The sequence below is a fragment of the Triplophysa dalaica genome, chromosome 1 (genome assembly GCF_015846415.1).
Source record: "Triplophysa dalaica isolate WHDGS20190420 chromosome 1, ASM1584641v1, whole genome shotgun sequence".
NCBI classification, from domain to species: domain Eukaryota; kingdom Metazoa; phylum Chordata; class Actinopteri; order Cypriniformes; family Nemacheilidae; genus Triplophysa; species Triplophysa dalaica.
This window is the reverse complement of record NC_079542.1, coordinates 10,138,465-10,153,547: the sequence shown is the minus strand read 5'-3', so window position 1 is coordinate 10,153,547 and position 15,083 is coordinate 10,138,465. Positions and strand designations below refer to the sequence as shown.

Sequence of the window (15,083 nt, the reverse complement as noted above, 5' to 3'; positions counted from 1 at the left end):
AAAAAACCTCTGCATGCTTTTTATAGCTCAGTATACATTCTTGTCCTAAACTAAAGAGACTGTGGTTTGGTAGGAAAACCACTCATTTTGATTCCCTCCACCGTCTCCAAAGCAAACAATGTGCCTTTTAATTAGATTCACTGTATATACAATTGCTATTTTAACATGGATTCATTGAATATCCATGGACCACAACAGTGTAAACCATTATATTTTTATTCTTTTTATGTATAAAGAAATACACAAAATACTTACAAACGACATGAACCCAAAGAGCACATGACTGAAACTGACAGAGAAAAGACTGATCAGAAAAACAAGGAAAATGTGTCCAAATGTTTGCTTACCATCACAAATTTCTTCGAACATCTTTTTTCCTTTTTTTTCTTCCTCTTTGACTGCTTGGACCCGGCTATATACATCAGCTTTCTTTTTTTGTGTCATCTAAAGCTTTGCTTCTCTAAATGCTTATCTGAAAGGATGCCTTTCGTGACAGATACTCTTTGGAACCATTGCCATGGATACGGTAGTGCGACTAACCAAAAGTCGAAATTGAAGCCGGTGGTAATCGTAACCTGTAGCAGAGCGATTAATAACTGGCTTTCTGTAGTGATGCAATATTTATTTTACAAATTTCATCAAAGTTTGTAACAATTACACAGCACACAATGTATAAAAAACAGAACTAAAAAAATTGTGTTTGTGAATTTGGTCGAATATGACCAGCTTGTATATACATATTTCAGTAAAAAATAAGAACATTTTCTTGACATTTGGGAAATGTCAAAATAACAAGAGGGGAAAGGGAGGCAGTGAATCTGTTCTCCTGTCTTAGGTCATGCTTCATTATTACAACACCTCATCATTAGAAGGTTTTAGAGTGCATCACGATATTGTGTTCATGTTGTCCCTAAATCTGGAAATGACCAGTCCCGTCTGAACATTGTAATATCCAAAGCACACCTTGTTACCCGCAAACTCACTAAAAATACAGATCACAGCCTTTCTGCACAACCGAAATGTCCCTGGCGTATCACAGTCTTTTAATAAAGCAAATATTCTGCTTTACATTCATTGTCTGTCAGCCTTCTTGGCTTTATATTTACAGTTTTGTGTTTCTCTACATAAATAAATACAGCCAGTAAATTATAAATACAACCGTATAATTTACTGAGTATACAGATGATGTGATCTGTCGAGGATTTGAGTGACGTATCCCGCTGATCATTTGTGACTTCAGTCTTAGTGTGTCATCTCTGTAAGAGAGGCACCAATTGTCTGTGAGGTCACTTCCTGTTCATCTATCATCATTTCTTGGTCATTTACTTGCGCTGGCATAATAGTCCATCCATTCTCAACCTCTTTTTTCTTGTGTGATTGTTCCTCAGCCTCACTCTTGTCCATGGCTAAGTCTGCTTGGATTTGCTTCTCAGCAGTGGCGCCCTCTTCGGTCACTTCCAAAACACTGCAAAACTCCATCTCATGGATCTCTACGTCAAAGGGAGCCGTAGAGGGGACCGTAGGAGAGGATCTACAGCCCTCACAAGCCTGAGAAACATAATCATCATGTTAAAAAATGACTTTACAGCTCAATATACAAATCACTCGTATCAAACGAACACAATATTGAGGAATGTTCGGGGGATTGTATTTAAAGCGGTGGCAAAACGCAACAAAATGTTGTAGTTGTTGTATAGTTTAAATGTGATGCATGCTTAGCTAAGGGATTTTTTGCAATAGTAGCGGTCAGTTTGGGAGATGTAAACTCACAGAAATGTTGATGGCACGAGGCAGGCGTCCAGTGCGAATCCATGGGTGAACCTGACTCAACTCGCTTTTCTGTTCTTCAGTGAAGCGAGGCTGTTGTTTCTGCATAGCTCTTAAGGCAGCACGGTCCTCTTTCAACACAGTGTCTCTGTCTCTGTTACACACAAAACATATTCACCAGGTCAATTTAGTACTACCGCAACAACTTCAATCCCTGTGGGTCTATAGTGCATGTTTATGGGATGCTACAAACAAATCAGCTTTCTTTTAATCACTTTTGTGATTAGCGACTTCTGTGTATGTCCAGTGTTGTACAGTGTTAATATTAACCTGATGGGCATTTGATAGGTCATCATGGTCTTTTCATCCGTGTTGGCCATGAGGAGCCAGATAGGGTCCTGCAGAACACATTTGATGAATTGTGCCTCTCCGTCGCCCCCTGCTGTCTGATTGCGGGAATGGCTGTTCTCTGAAGAGTCCACGCTGCCAAAATATTTACTTGTATGGCTGCTCTGACTGCTTCCTGTTAGAAAAAGAAACCCCCCAAAAGATTATTAATCTTTTTAAGACTAAAGTCCCGCTTGTATATAATGCTTTTTTGATATGTAATGTTTCAAAAAAGCTTTAGAGAAAGGTTTCAAGTCCAACCCTCTTCCAACCGATTTATAACCATAGGGCAATAATAGAGTTCTACAAAATGCTTAAAGATTCCTATAAATGATTTATCTGTGCACACCATTTTTTTAAGGGGAAAGAACTATACTGACTGTCTATTGGCCAGCCATTTTGGCCCGCCCCTCGACAACAGACTATAAACTGGCATTCAAATCTGCCTCCATTTTGTAGCAATGGCCAACTTACAACAAACCAATAAAAATGGGAAGGGCTAAATAAAACCTGCCCTAATTGTTTTTCTAAGTTCAGAAGCCGTTGCATTCTGATTTATGTCATGATACGAAAAAAAAGTCAATCGCAACATCCATTTCATGGTGATTTGAACACAAGTCATCTCTTTATTAAACAGACCGTATAATGCAGCCCGTCATTGCATTATGGAGGAAATTATTTTTAGTTTATTTATTTATTACACACACAAGTTAACATTATGTCAAGGTCTGTATTCTTTCACATAACTTAATGCTGTGCACTAAATATTTTCATATTGACACTTTAAACTGCAAGTGAAAGAATAATTGTCACTTACTAATTCCACTTCCTGAAGAGCTGCAGCCATTGGATCCTGATCCAGAGGATCCTAAGCCTGATCCAGAGGAGCCAGTGCATAATGACCCAGAGCCTGAAGCAGCCGAACCCGAGCCTGAACGTGAATCCTCCTGCAGCAACAGATCCAGCAGGTCACTGGAGGTGGACATGGCATCTTGATTTGACTCGTTTGCTTCAACCTGAAAAAAACAAAGGTTTTAAGAAATACTCGATAACCAGTTCTTATCCTTAAACAATCAGAGGACACGTTAATGAAATCTTACATTCTCTTTTGAGTCCACGGCTGCAGCTCTCTGATTGGATGAGGCCTGTCCTCCTGCACCACCTCCCTGTACCACCATTGGAGATGCGGCTGGTTGGGCCGAAGTCAGCGCTAATGTCTCAAACCGGTTGCTTGGTGTCTCCTCGAGCTGAAGCAGGTTTAAGGGGGAAGAACATCTGGACTGAAATAATGTTGACTCCGGTCCTTCCCTGTCAGGCCCTGCCTCCCTCAGGCTGTAAGATTGCGGGGTGCTGGAGCGAGAGAGGGCACGTGGGACTGGGTTTGGTACTGGAGCTGGTGCCGTGATAGCAGTCGGGAAAGGGAACGCTGAGTTTGTGTAGTAGAAGGGCTGAGGCATGCCAACATTGGGCTGTGAGAACATGTAGTTGGGCAGTACCAATGCCATCATAGGGTGGACCATGGGAGGAGCCATCTGCGAATTCTGAAGGGGGAAGCGAAGGCCCATCTGTACGTTGGGGTCTGAGGCAGATTGGGATAGAGGAGGGTAGATGGGATATAATGGGAAGACGCCGGGTGGATAAGGGACTGAAGGAATGCTGGCTTGTGACCCTGAAGTAGGCCAAGAAGAGGAGCTGGGTGCAGGACCCAAGGGCACGGAGGAGTTAGAAGGTCTGCACAAAGCGGGAACCCCTGGGAGACCTCGTAGTGGGTCTGCTCGGCTTTGACACACAGTCTGGTCAGAAGATTCCTGATGCTTTAGCCTTTTTCCCCCTCGACCTCGCCTACGGCTGCTACTACAGCGGGGTGCTGGGTAGTCACGTGAGCAACGCACACCTGAAACCAATTGAGATACAAATTGAGAACATGAAAATAATTGGGAACGGACTGTATTTGTTCTGCAGATTTTCACATGAATGGTCTCACCTTTGGCTAAGGGCGAGGGTGTCCGTCGGACGGCCGAGGCCAGGTCGAACACTCTGAGCTTACTCAGATCTCTAAAGCGACACATGAAGTTCTGCTCCTCTTGCTGTGTGTGAGCAGATAACACCTCTTTTGTGAGTCCCAACTTATCTCCTCCGCCACCACCTCCTCCTAAGCCTCCCCACCTCACCCCATCTCTTGCAGACGGAGGGGCAGGCCTAGGGGGCAGAAAGGGCGTGGTTGTGGGAGAAGCTTGGCGTTGAGTGGCAGTAGGAGCAGCATTTGGTGTTGAAGGGGCTTCCTCCATTACAATATCTATAAAAGGGCAACCAACAGGTGGAAATGAGATACACAGGAGAATCCCAGAATTCCTTGTCAGAACTGTCATGGCAAAGTATATCTAAAACCGCTGTCCCTGTTTTGTGATCTGTCCCTGCTCTATTGCTATATTCCCTTTGCATTCACACACACACACACAGACACGCACAAACAGTTATGCACCTGACTCAAGTGGCTTCTTATCCCCCACGTGGACTATAGTACTGCTGAAGCTGCACTGCGAGGTGACAGAAGCAACACTCTCTGCCTTATTGTGAAGGGCCAGTGGGGGCAACAGAGCACTCTCCTCTACCAGAGACACAGATGGACCTGCAAGTTAGGGCATCTGTCAGTGCACATCTTCAATGTTCATGACTTTTGAAGTTTTCACATTTAAAGTTACCACACTTTTACATGTGACTCCGCACCACAAAACCTGTCAATTTAAATAAAAAATATATAAAACTTGAGATTTTGAAAAATGAATAATTAAGTTTTCAATTGATGTATGGTTAGTTATGATAGGACAATATTTGGCTGAGATATAAGTATTTGAAAATCTTGAGAAAAATCGCAGGCCGTTACTTTGTTTTAACGCTCTCATTGTGACATTGTGGAGAGTAGATGAACCTGAAAAAAAATCTTTGTGGAACATGACCGTTACTTAATAGCCTAATGATTTTTGGCATAAAAGAGAATTTGATACGGTTGGCTATTGCTACAAATATACCCGTGCGACTTGTGACTTGTTTTGTGGTCCAGAGTCATATCTTTTGCAAATCATTATATCTGTGACACATTCTGATAGGAATCCTTAAAGGGATATTTCACTACTGAATCAAAATTTTCCCATGTTTTACTAACCCTGTTTTACTTGGAAATATAACAATTGCATTGATCGTAGAGGAAAATCATATTCATTTAGGATGCCTTGAGTTCGAGTAAAACATGGGGAAATTTAGAATTTTGCCTGAAATATCACTTTAATGGTATTTCACTTAAGTTCCTGTATTTTGGATTAGAACAATATGAAAGGAAAAAAGTCTGCTTTAATTCAAATTCACAGGTGCATGTTACCACAAAACTATAAAAAGAAAACTTGTACAGTGTTTCATACAAAGGCTTTACCTTTAACTATGCCTCTAAAATATGTACTTTCTGCTTTCCCCCCTCTTTATTAGGGCTGTACGAAAAGGGGTCATGAACTGAGAATTCAGATTTTCCTTGACCTTATACTATTAAAATATCCTGCAAGTTTCAGAACTTAAAACTTGTTGTTCCAAAAATCTTTAATTGCAACCAAGCTTTTTGGAAATCAGATCGAGGCATGGTAGAAAATAAATATCTATTAATGACTTAATTATTAAGTTTTTATTATTTTAGTTAAAAACCTTTCTAGTAGTGGGCCAAAGAGAAAAATACTAAATAGTAGAAAAGGCAGTTCATAACCCCTTTAAAGAAAAATGTGATAATGTGCTAAATAATGTGATAAGCAATATGCTATGATGTTAATGCTTAAAATTTGTAATCAAAACCATGTTAAAAAAATTACAAAACTGACATCCTTCACATTCTTTCTGGAAAAAGCAAGCATCTCTTTTTCAGTTTCACCACTTTCTGCATTAACCTAAAACTTTGTCTATACATCAGAATCATTCAATTATTTGCTAAATATTACACTATGCAAAATTTAAGTATTTTTTTTCTTTCGGTAATCTTGACTGCTAACAAAAACTATTTATAGCTTACCTACATTGTTAGCATAATATTCTGAAGCGTTTTACATTTCTGAAGCGTTATCAAGTGTACTGTTTTATTTTAACATTGTAACCAATGCACACAATTATACAACATACATATAATATTGTTATGCATTCGTTATAGCAATTGAGTATATCCACCTTTAGCATTGCCTGAAGCGTCCTGCTGTTTGTCATCATCAGATGTGGAGGAGGCCGTGCAGGAGGAGGAGCCACACTTCCTCTTTACCGTGTTAGGGATGTTACAGCTCTCCAGATACCTGAGAAAACCAATCAAATGTTCAGGTTAAACACTGAATCTTTGACATGTCTCTGGGTCACCTACAACAACAAGGACATATACAGTATACACAGACATACATCCTCATGCTAGTTATCAAATCTGTTAAATTTCATTACATACCTAATTGCCAAAGATCCCTCGTTGTGATGAAAATATATAGTGCTTTACTGATATGTGTGTACAACCTTGGGTTCAACTTAACCTGGAAAGCTCATATCATTAGAAGGTTTATGTGTCCACGACTCCATGTACCATCACAACTCTATTAATATAATACTGCACTCAATTCCGAACGAATAGCTCACCCCAATTCCACCCGTGATATAACATCGCTGTATCTTGAGAATGAACGAATGGAGTCTATGTGTGCATTAAATATCAAAAGCATTCACCTCACAATGCTGTCCAGGCTGTTGATTTGCTGGTAGGAGAAGGCAGTGGGTGGCTCTTTCTGTATGAGGAGGGATGGGCTGGAGCTCTTTGAGGGTGGAACAGCAACAGGACCAAGACTGCAGACTTGGTCTGCAAAAACACCTGTTATCATCCATAGAGAAAAAAATTATCAAAAAGGATGTTGTGCGTGTACTATTATTCCTCTAATATTTGTGCATGTTGAGAGTTTACTTGTGTATTTGTGGAGTATTCACCTGTGATGGATAGCTTTTTAGGCGGAGGGCGACTGCGGGATTCAATAAACACTTGTTGTCCGCTCGTCTTCACCATGTGAACGTCTTTGCAGATTTGCTGGAAGGTCATCTGTTTAAAATGTAGCAAGACAAGTATACATATTATACATAGTGTTCTAGTCATTTCTCAAAGACCTTACTAACTCACTAGTTAAAAGTCTAGATCATAACAACAATACAGTATTTAGTTTTAGACAACATAAAATATAATTTCGTGTTCCCCGGATGGAAGTCATATTGCATTGGGCCCAGTATTGAACTCGAGGTTTCATTAATCTGAAGGAAATCATTATTCTTCATCATTTTAGCTCCATGAAAGTTGGAGCAAATATAAGCTACTTTGATGCCTTTCTACATTCATTTCTAAGAATGAATATTGCCGAGACATTTGGATTATAAAGAAAAAACACAATGTGTTTCTTGTATTAAAAAGCACGTCTGCGAATCTCGGAACACTTACAGGTTTATCTGGCTTTGACAGGTCCTCCAACCCCGGTCCGCTGCTTTCTGAAGACGAGGCTGCACTGGGCTGGAGCTCATGAGATCCGTTGCTGGCCAGGCTGCCGTAGCCCTGAGAGCTTCCGCTGTGGACAGGCTTCACCAGGAGCCTATGGATTTGCTCACTGAGCTGAGCGACATCCGGGGACATGGCCCGCTCCTCCAGATCCCTGGGCTGTGTGAAGACATCCTCGTTCAGCGGAGACCTGAAGCATAACAGATGTTTTTGAGAAAGATGTATGTTTGTCTAATATGTTAATCATTTTTGTTTGTATGATCTGTGTAACTGAATAAATACTGCCTGCGATTATGGACATATTTTTGTTTGTTTACATGCGTTTATGCATCTATTGCATGAAATTGGGGAGCAGTGATGTAAGAGTAGCAGCATGAAGCGCCATTAGTCATGGGAAATCTGTGCATGTCTGTAAACATGACAGAGCATGTGTTTGTTATTGTGAGTTTGACAGCCATGTGTTTATGCATGTGCTTTTGTGTTCAAGACACATGAAAGTGCTCTTACGTTCTGACTTTGTGGCGGCCGACTATGAAGGCCACTTTCCTGCTCCATGGGTTAATGAAAGAGGACCAAGAGGTGTCTATGGTCAGATACTCTCCGTTACGGGCACACATCCTCAAAGGAGAATGGTCGAACGGTTGCCCTGCAAACTGAAGAACTGAAAAACAAAGAGCATCCTGTAAATATGTTGCATTAAAAACACTTTAATTTAAGATCAAGATAGGATGAGGGAACCTGACTCACTCTTTTTATGGATGGCCACCATGACAGGTCTGTCATCTGGATGGATGCTGAGCAGGACTGGAGATCCCACCAGATCTTGAGGCAGGTATCCTAACAGAGGAACTGCTCGCTCATCCACCTCTTGAAAAAGACAGCTCGGAGTGTGACTAGTAGTGAATATCCTCTTATCCGCAGGAATTCGAGGGGCTGGGGGACAGAAAATAACCATGTTAAAAAGTACAGTATGAAGAAGAGAGAAACAGAATGTCTTTTATAAACACAAAGGCAACACGTACCCTCATATCCTGAATGCACTCTCTCTGCGATGAGCAGACAGCAGGGTTGGGGGTAGGACGCGTCAGAGTCTCGTAGCGTTAGCAGGTAGGGTGTCAGTCTAAACGGGTTGTACCTCATTTCGCCACTGGAGGAAGTTTCTCCACTGATGCGACAAAACATGGACTTCTCCTGGGTGCAGTCCACTGGTGGAGAGGCTGCATTAAAACAAAAAGAGAGAATTTAGTTTTCCTGTCTAAGCCTTCATTTGCACTGCATGGCCATGTAACATATCTTACGAGACATGAAATCCTTATCATCCAAATACAAATCATACCTAAATGCATTGTTATTTCAACAAGCACCCTCATTTAACATACACATTATTGTAAGTCAGTCTGAATGAACAAAACTTCTACACGCCAATACATTCAACATACATATGTATGCATTGACGGTAAACAGAGTAACTGAGGAAATGGAACCACATTGGGCTCTACTGAAAGTAATGTGATTCACAAACACACCAGATCCGATGCAGGAGGCCCATGGAGGCAGTCTGCAGGGTGCGGTGCTGCTGTAGAAGGTGCTCACATCCTGAGGGGCAAGAAGCTCAGAAAACAACACCCCGTGTAGCTTCTCCGGATTACTGCGCAGAAGAGATGAACCCTGTGGTGAGACGTACACAACCTTCCCTGACAGAAACGACACTGCCATAGAGAACGTATCCTGTGTAGGCGAGAGACAGAGAGAAAGTGATGACTTCTGACATATGTGACTGAATTATATATAAACAAAATGGGTAAAATATGTTTTCTAAACAAGTACTTCAGATCAAGGTTGTACAGGGGTTCTCTATCAGTAGGGTACCATCTCAGAGGGACATGAATTTTATTAAAATAAAGAAGTGCAATCAAGTATAAAAATGTACATACTGTATTTTTGAGTGTATACTCAGAGGAGATATTGTCCAGTTCTTCAAGGGTAAAGGTTGAGAGATCCAGACTGCAGCCATGACATTCCTCAACATTCCACTGGTGATAATACTCCTGATTGGCTGCAAAAACATCAATGTGAAGATCGTTGTATTTTTACGTTTCACAGATCAAAAAATCTGCAATAACCAACACATATATAACCATATAAACCTATATAAACCAGCACGGTTCTGTCTCTCACCTTTGACTTGTTTGACACAGTTGAGGGCGTATTTAAGGGCGTTGAGGGTGCTGGAACGACCCTTCATCTTTCTCTCAGGTGGCATACGTATTTTTAGCTCATGCAGGGCTCTCATCAGCTCCTTCTGACTTTGGATGCGAGCAGACTGGTTGCTGCTGCAGCCGCTCGTAGATGGCGGGTTCTGCTCAGAGCTGGCACTCAACAGGCTGTATGCCAGAGAGCTGCTAGGTGGAGAGGGGCTCTGGGAGTTTGAGCTAAATAACAAGAATAGGATAATGTAAATTTAGACATTTACCCAGCAATAAATATACATTTCTTTTTCTTGCACCTTCCTCACATTCTGTGGCCGCTTATCTCGGAGCAAAACCTCACATACTTATTTATCACTCACACTTACATTCTCTTTCTGTCATTTTTACTGATGTATTGCATCTCCTACCTCTTGTTGCTCTCCGTAGTTTCCAGACACATGGCTGAATCCTTTCCGTTCTGACTGGAGGAACTCTGATAACTTCTGTTTGATTGTCTCCCTCTGGATCCGTTGCCTCTCTCCATACCTCCTTCGCTATCCCTCTCCCCAGAGTCATTTCCACTCGACAGCGCATCCGTATCGTCAGAATGAATCCCTCTGTGGTCACCTGTGGATCCCTTTGATTCCAACGCCCCACCCGGAGATGATCCTGTCCCGCTACTCGACGGATTTGAGGAAGGAGAGCCGCCATTCTTGCTGCAGGATATACTTAAAAGTCCTGCCCCTTTCTTGACCCCTCCCGTTCCGCTGTCGGTATCATTGCCGGGGGCAGAGTCTGAGTTGTCATCACTCATAATAATACAGTAAATCTAAATGCTTGCCTAGGTGATGAGGATCACCAAACAATAGATTGATCACAGTTGGAATACGGTAAATACACAGTTCCTTATGTTGGACTGCTTGAACTACAATGGGAAATAATTTTGTTGCAATTATTCATCTTTGTTTTATTCCAAAAAGATTGCGTTTCCGACCGTAGTGTTACTGTCTCTTGGATTCTCCACAGCAAATGCTTCCTTTCCAGTAAACGTTTCAATATTTTAGATATATTGCGAACGTACGAAAACGTTGGTCTGCACAGAAAACCACAAGGGCTGTTTGTTATGAAACAGACTTGGCTTCGGCTATAGAGCCAGATGGAGGATGACAGAGCGTTGGAGAAAGTGTAAAAGAGAAATTAAGCTTCTGCCCACTCCTCTTCTGGAACAATCTCTATCTCCTCTCAGTGTACACCTGGAACATAAATAAGCAAAAAGAAAGGTGAGCTGCAGTCCAAACCACACTGCCGGTAATTCAACTTAAATGTGTCCCATAAAGGCTAATGGATAACATTGTTTGATTTCCCGGTACCGCCTGTTCTTTTTCGAAAGGAAATGCTACTTAATTCAGGTGTTTTTGGTTTTCTGACCCCATAAATTGCTATCAGCTATTTTAACATCTTATAAAATCATTTTGTCAAAGACACAGAAGGATGCTGCTTCAGTAGTGTCCAATTTGGAACGTTTAATATCGGAGGCTTTTTCTGGTCGCCTTTGTAACCAAGACTACATTCTGGATCCACATGTCCACTCTCATCAACTGCACCTTTAGTAACTGCAATCTTAGTTTTGTTTTTACTAATCGCAGGAAGGAATATCAAACACACAGATACATCAGAGGTGTGTTGTTTTTATTGACTTTGAAAAGAAGGAGTACGAAAGGTTTATTTATGTTTTGTTATCTGTAGGGCTGTCACAATTATTAAATATTCATCTCATCACGATTATTTGACATAATCGCAATTATTTCAGACAACTGCAATGGGCTAGTTGCACAAGATGGCGCTGGTGAGCTTTTGCGACTGCAGAGTCCGCAGACTATTTTCTGGTCGTGCAACACTATCGAGTTGTTTTGGCTTAACGAAGTGCTCAGCAATGTAAAGAGGATCTGTCAAACCGGTTATAAATTAATTTCTTCTTTTTTTATCTTAAAGACACCCATATTTGCCAGCCAAAAATCCTCCTTTTGCCAACTTTCGCATCCCAATAGCTCACCGGTGCCATCTTGTCCAACTAGCGAATTATTGTAAATACATTGAAAACAAGCGGCGTGATCTGAAGCATTTTACATCAACCGTCCTTGATCTGCGCTCGCTGTTACATTCGAATGACTTGTATTCATCATATGCGTTGTATCCGCATGTTTTGTTTTTATTAGTTTTTTTAAGTGATTCCAGATTTGCTGCACCTACACAGCAAGACGACATCATCCTCATATCATATATATTTCATTCATTTAATAAATGTATTGTAACTAAGTTATCATTATAATTGTCAAAGCCTTATAACAGACAATTACTCAGACCATACAGACCATAATCACAATTATTTATCAGACAATTAGTCATCAGCCAAATTTCATAAGTGTGATTGTGCCCTAGTTTTCAACCTAAATTACTTTTTTATGTCTCGAGAAAGATGCTGATCGTCTGGCTCAAATCCACTTTTTACACATCTTAACACACCTGTTACAAAAAGATTAAAATTAAAAACTGTTATGGTATTTCGAAAAAAGTGTTCAAGTCATCTTTGGCAATGTATAGTACCTGGAACATCATAATTAAAAATTCAGGTCAGTACTCAAATTGAATCATGTCTTATGGGGTGTTCCCATAATTAATAAAAAATATTGTAAAACAATATCAAATATACTACTCTCCATTCAGTTATCTGCAACCAAAATCAAATGTAACCTTTTTTTACCATTGCCCAAACTACACCAAATCGATGCATCTCTAATAAAAAATGATAAATGCCAAATAGATGTCAAATAATTAACTTCAGAAATTCAAAACCCCAAACTGAATAGAAAAATACAGTCCAAAGAGAGATTTTAAAATTGGCCTAAAAAAGGAGCATGAAACTTTATATTTTCCAGTCCAAATGGGGATTTATTTCTGTATTTATTTTGTCCAATAAAGATAAATAGTCATTACAAGTCACCCAGATAAGATACGTTTCTTACCAATGCAAGAAAATGTCTCTTATACACAGTCAGAGAATAATAAATGCCTAAAGTTCCTACATAGATATGAAGGTTGCAGTGCTGTAAAACAGTCCATGTGTTTGGCCTCTCTGTGTTGTTTATTTGATTAATGTATTCAAGTTTGGTCGTTTTCATGTCCACGACGTGCACATATTCATCACCCATCCTGCACCAGTTTATACTGGTTATTTTAACAAATTCATCTCAAGCTCAACACACCAGACAACAGAAACACCCAAATTACGAAATTCGACTCACAAACTTTTTCTGCTGCAATTTAAAACAGCCTTACTGCTGATAAACTAAGACAATCATAAAACAAATAACCTCTTATAATTTGCAAATTGTCCTGTTTTCATCATTTTAACACTTCTTTTAACTCTTAACGAATTAAATATGTTAATAGAATTCATTCATTATAAAATACAAATGAACTTATAAAGTAAATTGTTACAAAATGTATTCGCCGTGTTTATCCTTAAAAAATTAAACTAGTTTGTTTTAACTTTTCTGTGCTCGTCTTTCACAGGCACCATTGTAACTTGAGCGCACAAAATGTTTATCCTACACGTTTATTAAAATCATGTTTTTCACTGATATTTGACTTTACTTTTGAGTCCTTCAGATTACTTAAATTTTCATAAAATTGTGTAATTTTGCCTGACTAAGTGTTTCCCTTTCAACATAACATACATCAAGCTTTTCATTAGTAAATATAGATGCTAATTTAACAATACAATAACTTGATGGTCCTTGTGAAAGACAAGCACAGAAAAGGCGAAACAAACTAGTTACATTACTAGTGACACAACTAGTAACTGCGTCATATTAGTGGGGGTGGTTTACGTTTTCGGGGAGGAGTTAACGTATGCTCCGCCCAAGCCGTCTAATTAGGTCATTTCAGATGGATCGTCATTTCAGGGCGGAAGTGTATTTTCATATATTAACTAAAAACGAAGAGGGTACATGAATTTTAAAAGTAAAATGACCGTCATTGATAAGCTATTTACAATAAATAAGAAGAATTAAAATTTCACTGTGACTTTAAAAAGTACATGATTTTTCGTGCACAGCTTACGGTTCGCCACAGCATAGTGTACACAACCCTTCAATCCCCGTGACAATTCTTTACAACATTTAAAATGAAACCATTTACACAAAAGATGTCATACCTGATACACTGATATTTAAAACCACGACTTCTTTAAAGAATTTTAATCTTTATTATCTATAATAAAATGTATTAAAGTAAATCACAGAGTTCTGAGTGGAATATATCTAAAAACAAAGTTAGTATTTGTTTCTGAATCCACCTGTTTTTAAAGGAACCGCAGTGACGCGACGCGACGCGCAGAAAACGCCGCCTCATCATGTCGGTTTGTCATTGCACAAAAATCATCGGCATGTGGACAAATCTAATAACATACGCAGCAAACAAATAAACTTGCTCAATAAGGCTGATTACATACGACGAAAAGAGCACACTCACGGATCCAGGCTTACACGCATTTCCTGAACGAAAACATGTTTATTATAAGTCATGCACGATAAGACTATGAGAGAATGGTTGTTTAGAGAGTGAATGCGCACCACACTAACCCCATCACTAAAGCTACATATCCCACGTATATATGTGCAGTAAACATAACTCTTCGCGAGTTTACACGGACTGAAAACGATATGAGTATGTTAACTTATAAATGCCTCGATCGAGAAAACTACGCATGTAAATTATCTGTAAGCCTCCCGATTAACGTCAGTAAAGTAACTGAGCTTAACTTACCTCTTAAATCCCAATTCTGCTCTTTCTCTAAAACGAAAGGACCATTTCCTTAGTTTTCATATGTCCGAGAAGAATATCAGTATTCCTGGTGTTGTTAAATTGTCCGAATCTGAAACCGACGTACTGCGTCTGTAGATCAGTGACACACTGGCTCCTATTGTGCCTTACAGATTTGTTCTCCCCATGCCTCCAGACACAAACACACACGAGTACACGTGCTTCACGACTTGTGTACGAAACTCTTGTATTCGAGAATTCTATTGGCTGTCCGCGGAGTGGAGCCCGAATCCAATTGGTTTACCCCGCCCATTCAGGACAAAGGGTTGCGGATTGGCTGGTCCTCATTGCGCCCAGACACGTTCATCTGCTGT

General features: G+C 40.1%; 1 protein-coding gene across 3 annotated transcripts; it reads right to left on the bottom strand.

Annotated features, from left to right (window-relative positions):
* Nucleotides 1-198: 198 nt before the first annotated feature.
* Nucleotides 199-14,913, bottom strand: per1b (period circadian clock 1b). Of its 3 annotated transcripts, none has more exons than XM_056742600.1 (19): nt 14,713-14,913; nt 10,314-11,138; nt 9,875-10,128; nt 9,631-9,752; nt 9,223-9,424; nt 8,719-8,913; nt 8,444-8,629; nt 8,204-8,357; nt 7,643-7,886; nt 7,144-7,252; nt 6,889-7,030; nt 6,355-6,473; nt 4,637-4,783; nt 4,139-4,450; nt 3,255-4,048; nt 2,972-3,170; nt 2,098-2,290; nt 1,771-1,921; nt 199-1,548 (listed from the first exon to the last, which is right to left on the bottom strand). In XM_056742600.1, the coding sequence occupies exons 2-19, from the start codon at nt 10,697-10,699 to the stop codon at nt 1,243-1,245; spliced, it is 4,215 nt and encodes a 1,404-aa protein (XP_056598578.1). In that variant the 5' UTR covers nt 10,700-11,138; nt 14,713-14,913; the 3' UTR covers nt 199-1,242. The 3 variants fall into 3 exon arrangements, with proteins under 3 accessions (XP_056598578.1, XP_056598587.1, XP_056598595.1); XM_056742609.1 differs by having other exon boundaries at nt 6,889-7,018; XM_056742617.1 differs by lacking the exon at nt 4,637-4,783.
* Nucleotides 14,914-15,083: the final 170 nt, after the last annotated feature.

Coding starts and splice junctions, on each gene's coding strand:
- per1b (XM_056742600.1), bottom strand. CDS start 10,699: ATGAGTGATGACAACTCAGACTCTGCCCCCGGCAATGATACCGACAGC. Junction 9,425..9,630: donor AGTATACACTCAAAAATACA/GTATGTACATTT, acceptor TCGCCTACACAG/GATACGTTCTCTATGGCAGT. Junction 8,630..8,718: donor AGTGCATTCAGGATATGAGG/GTACGTGTTGCC, acceptor TCTGTCCCCCAG/CCCCTCGAATTCCTGCGGAT.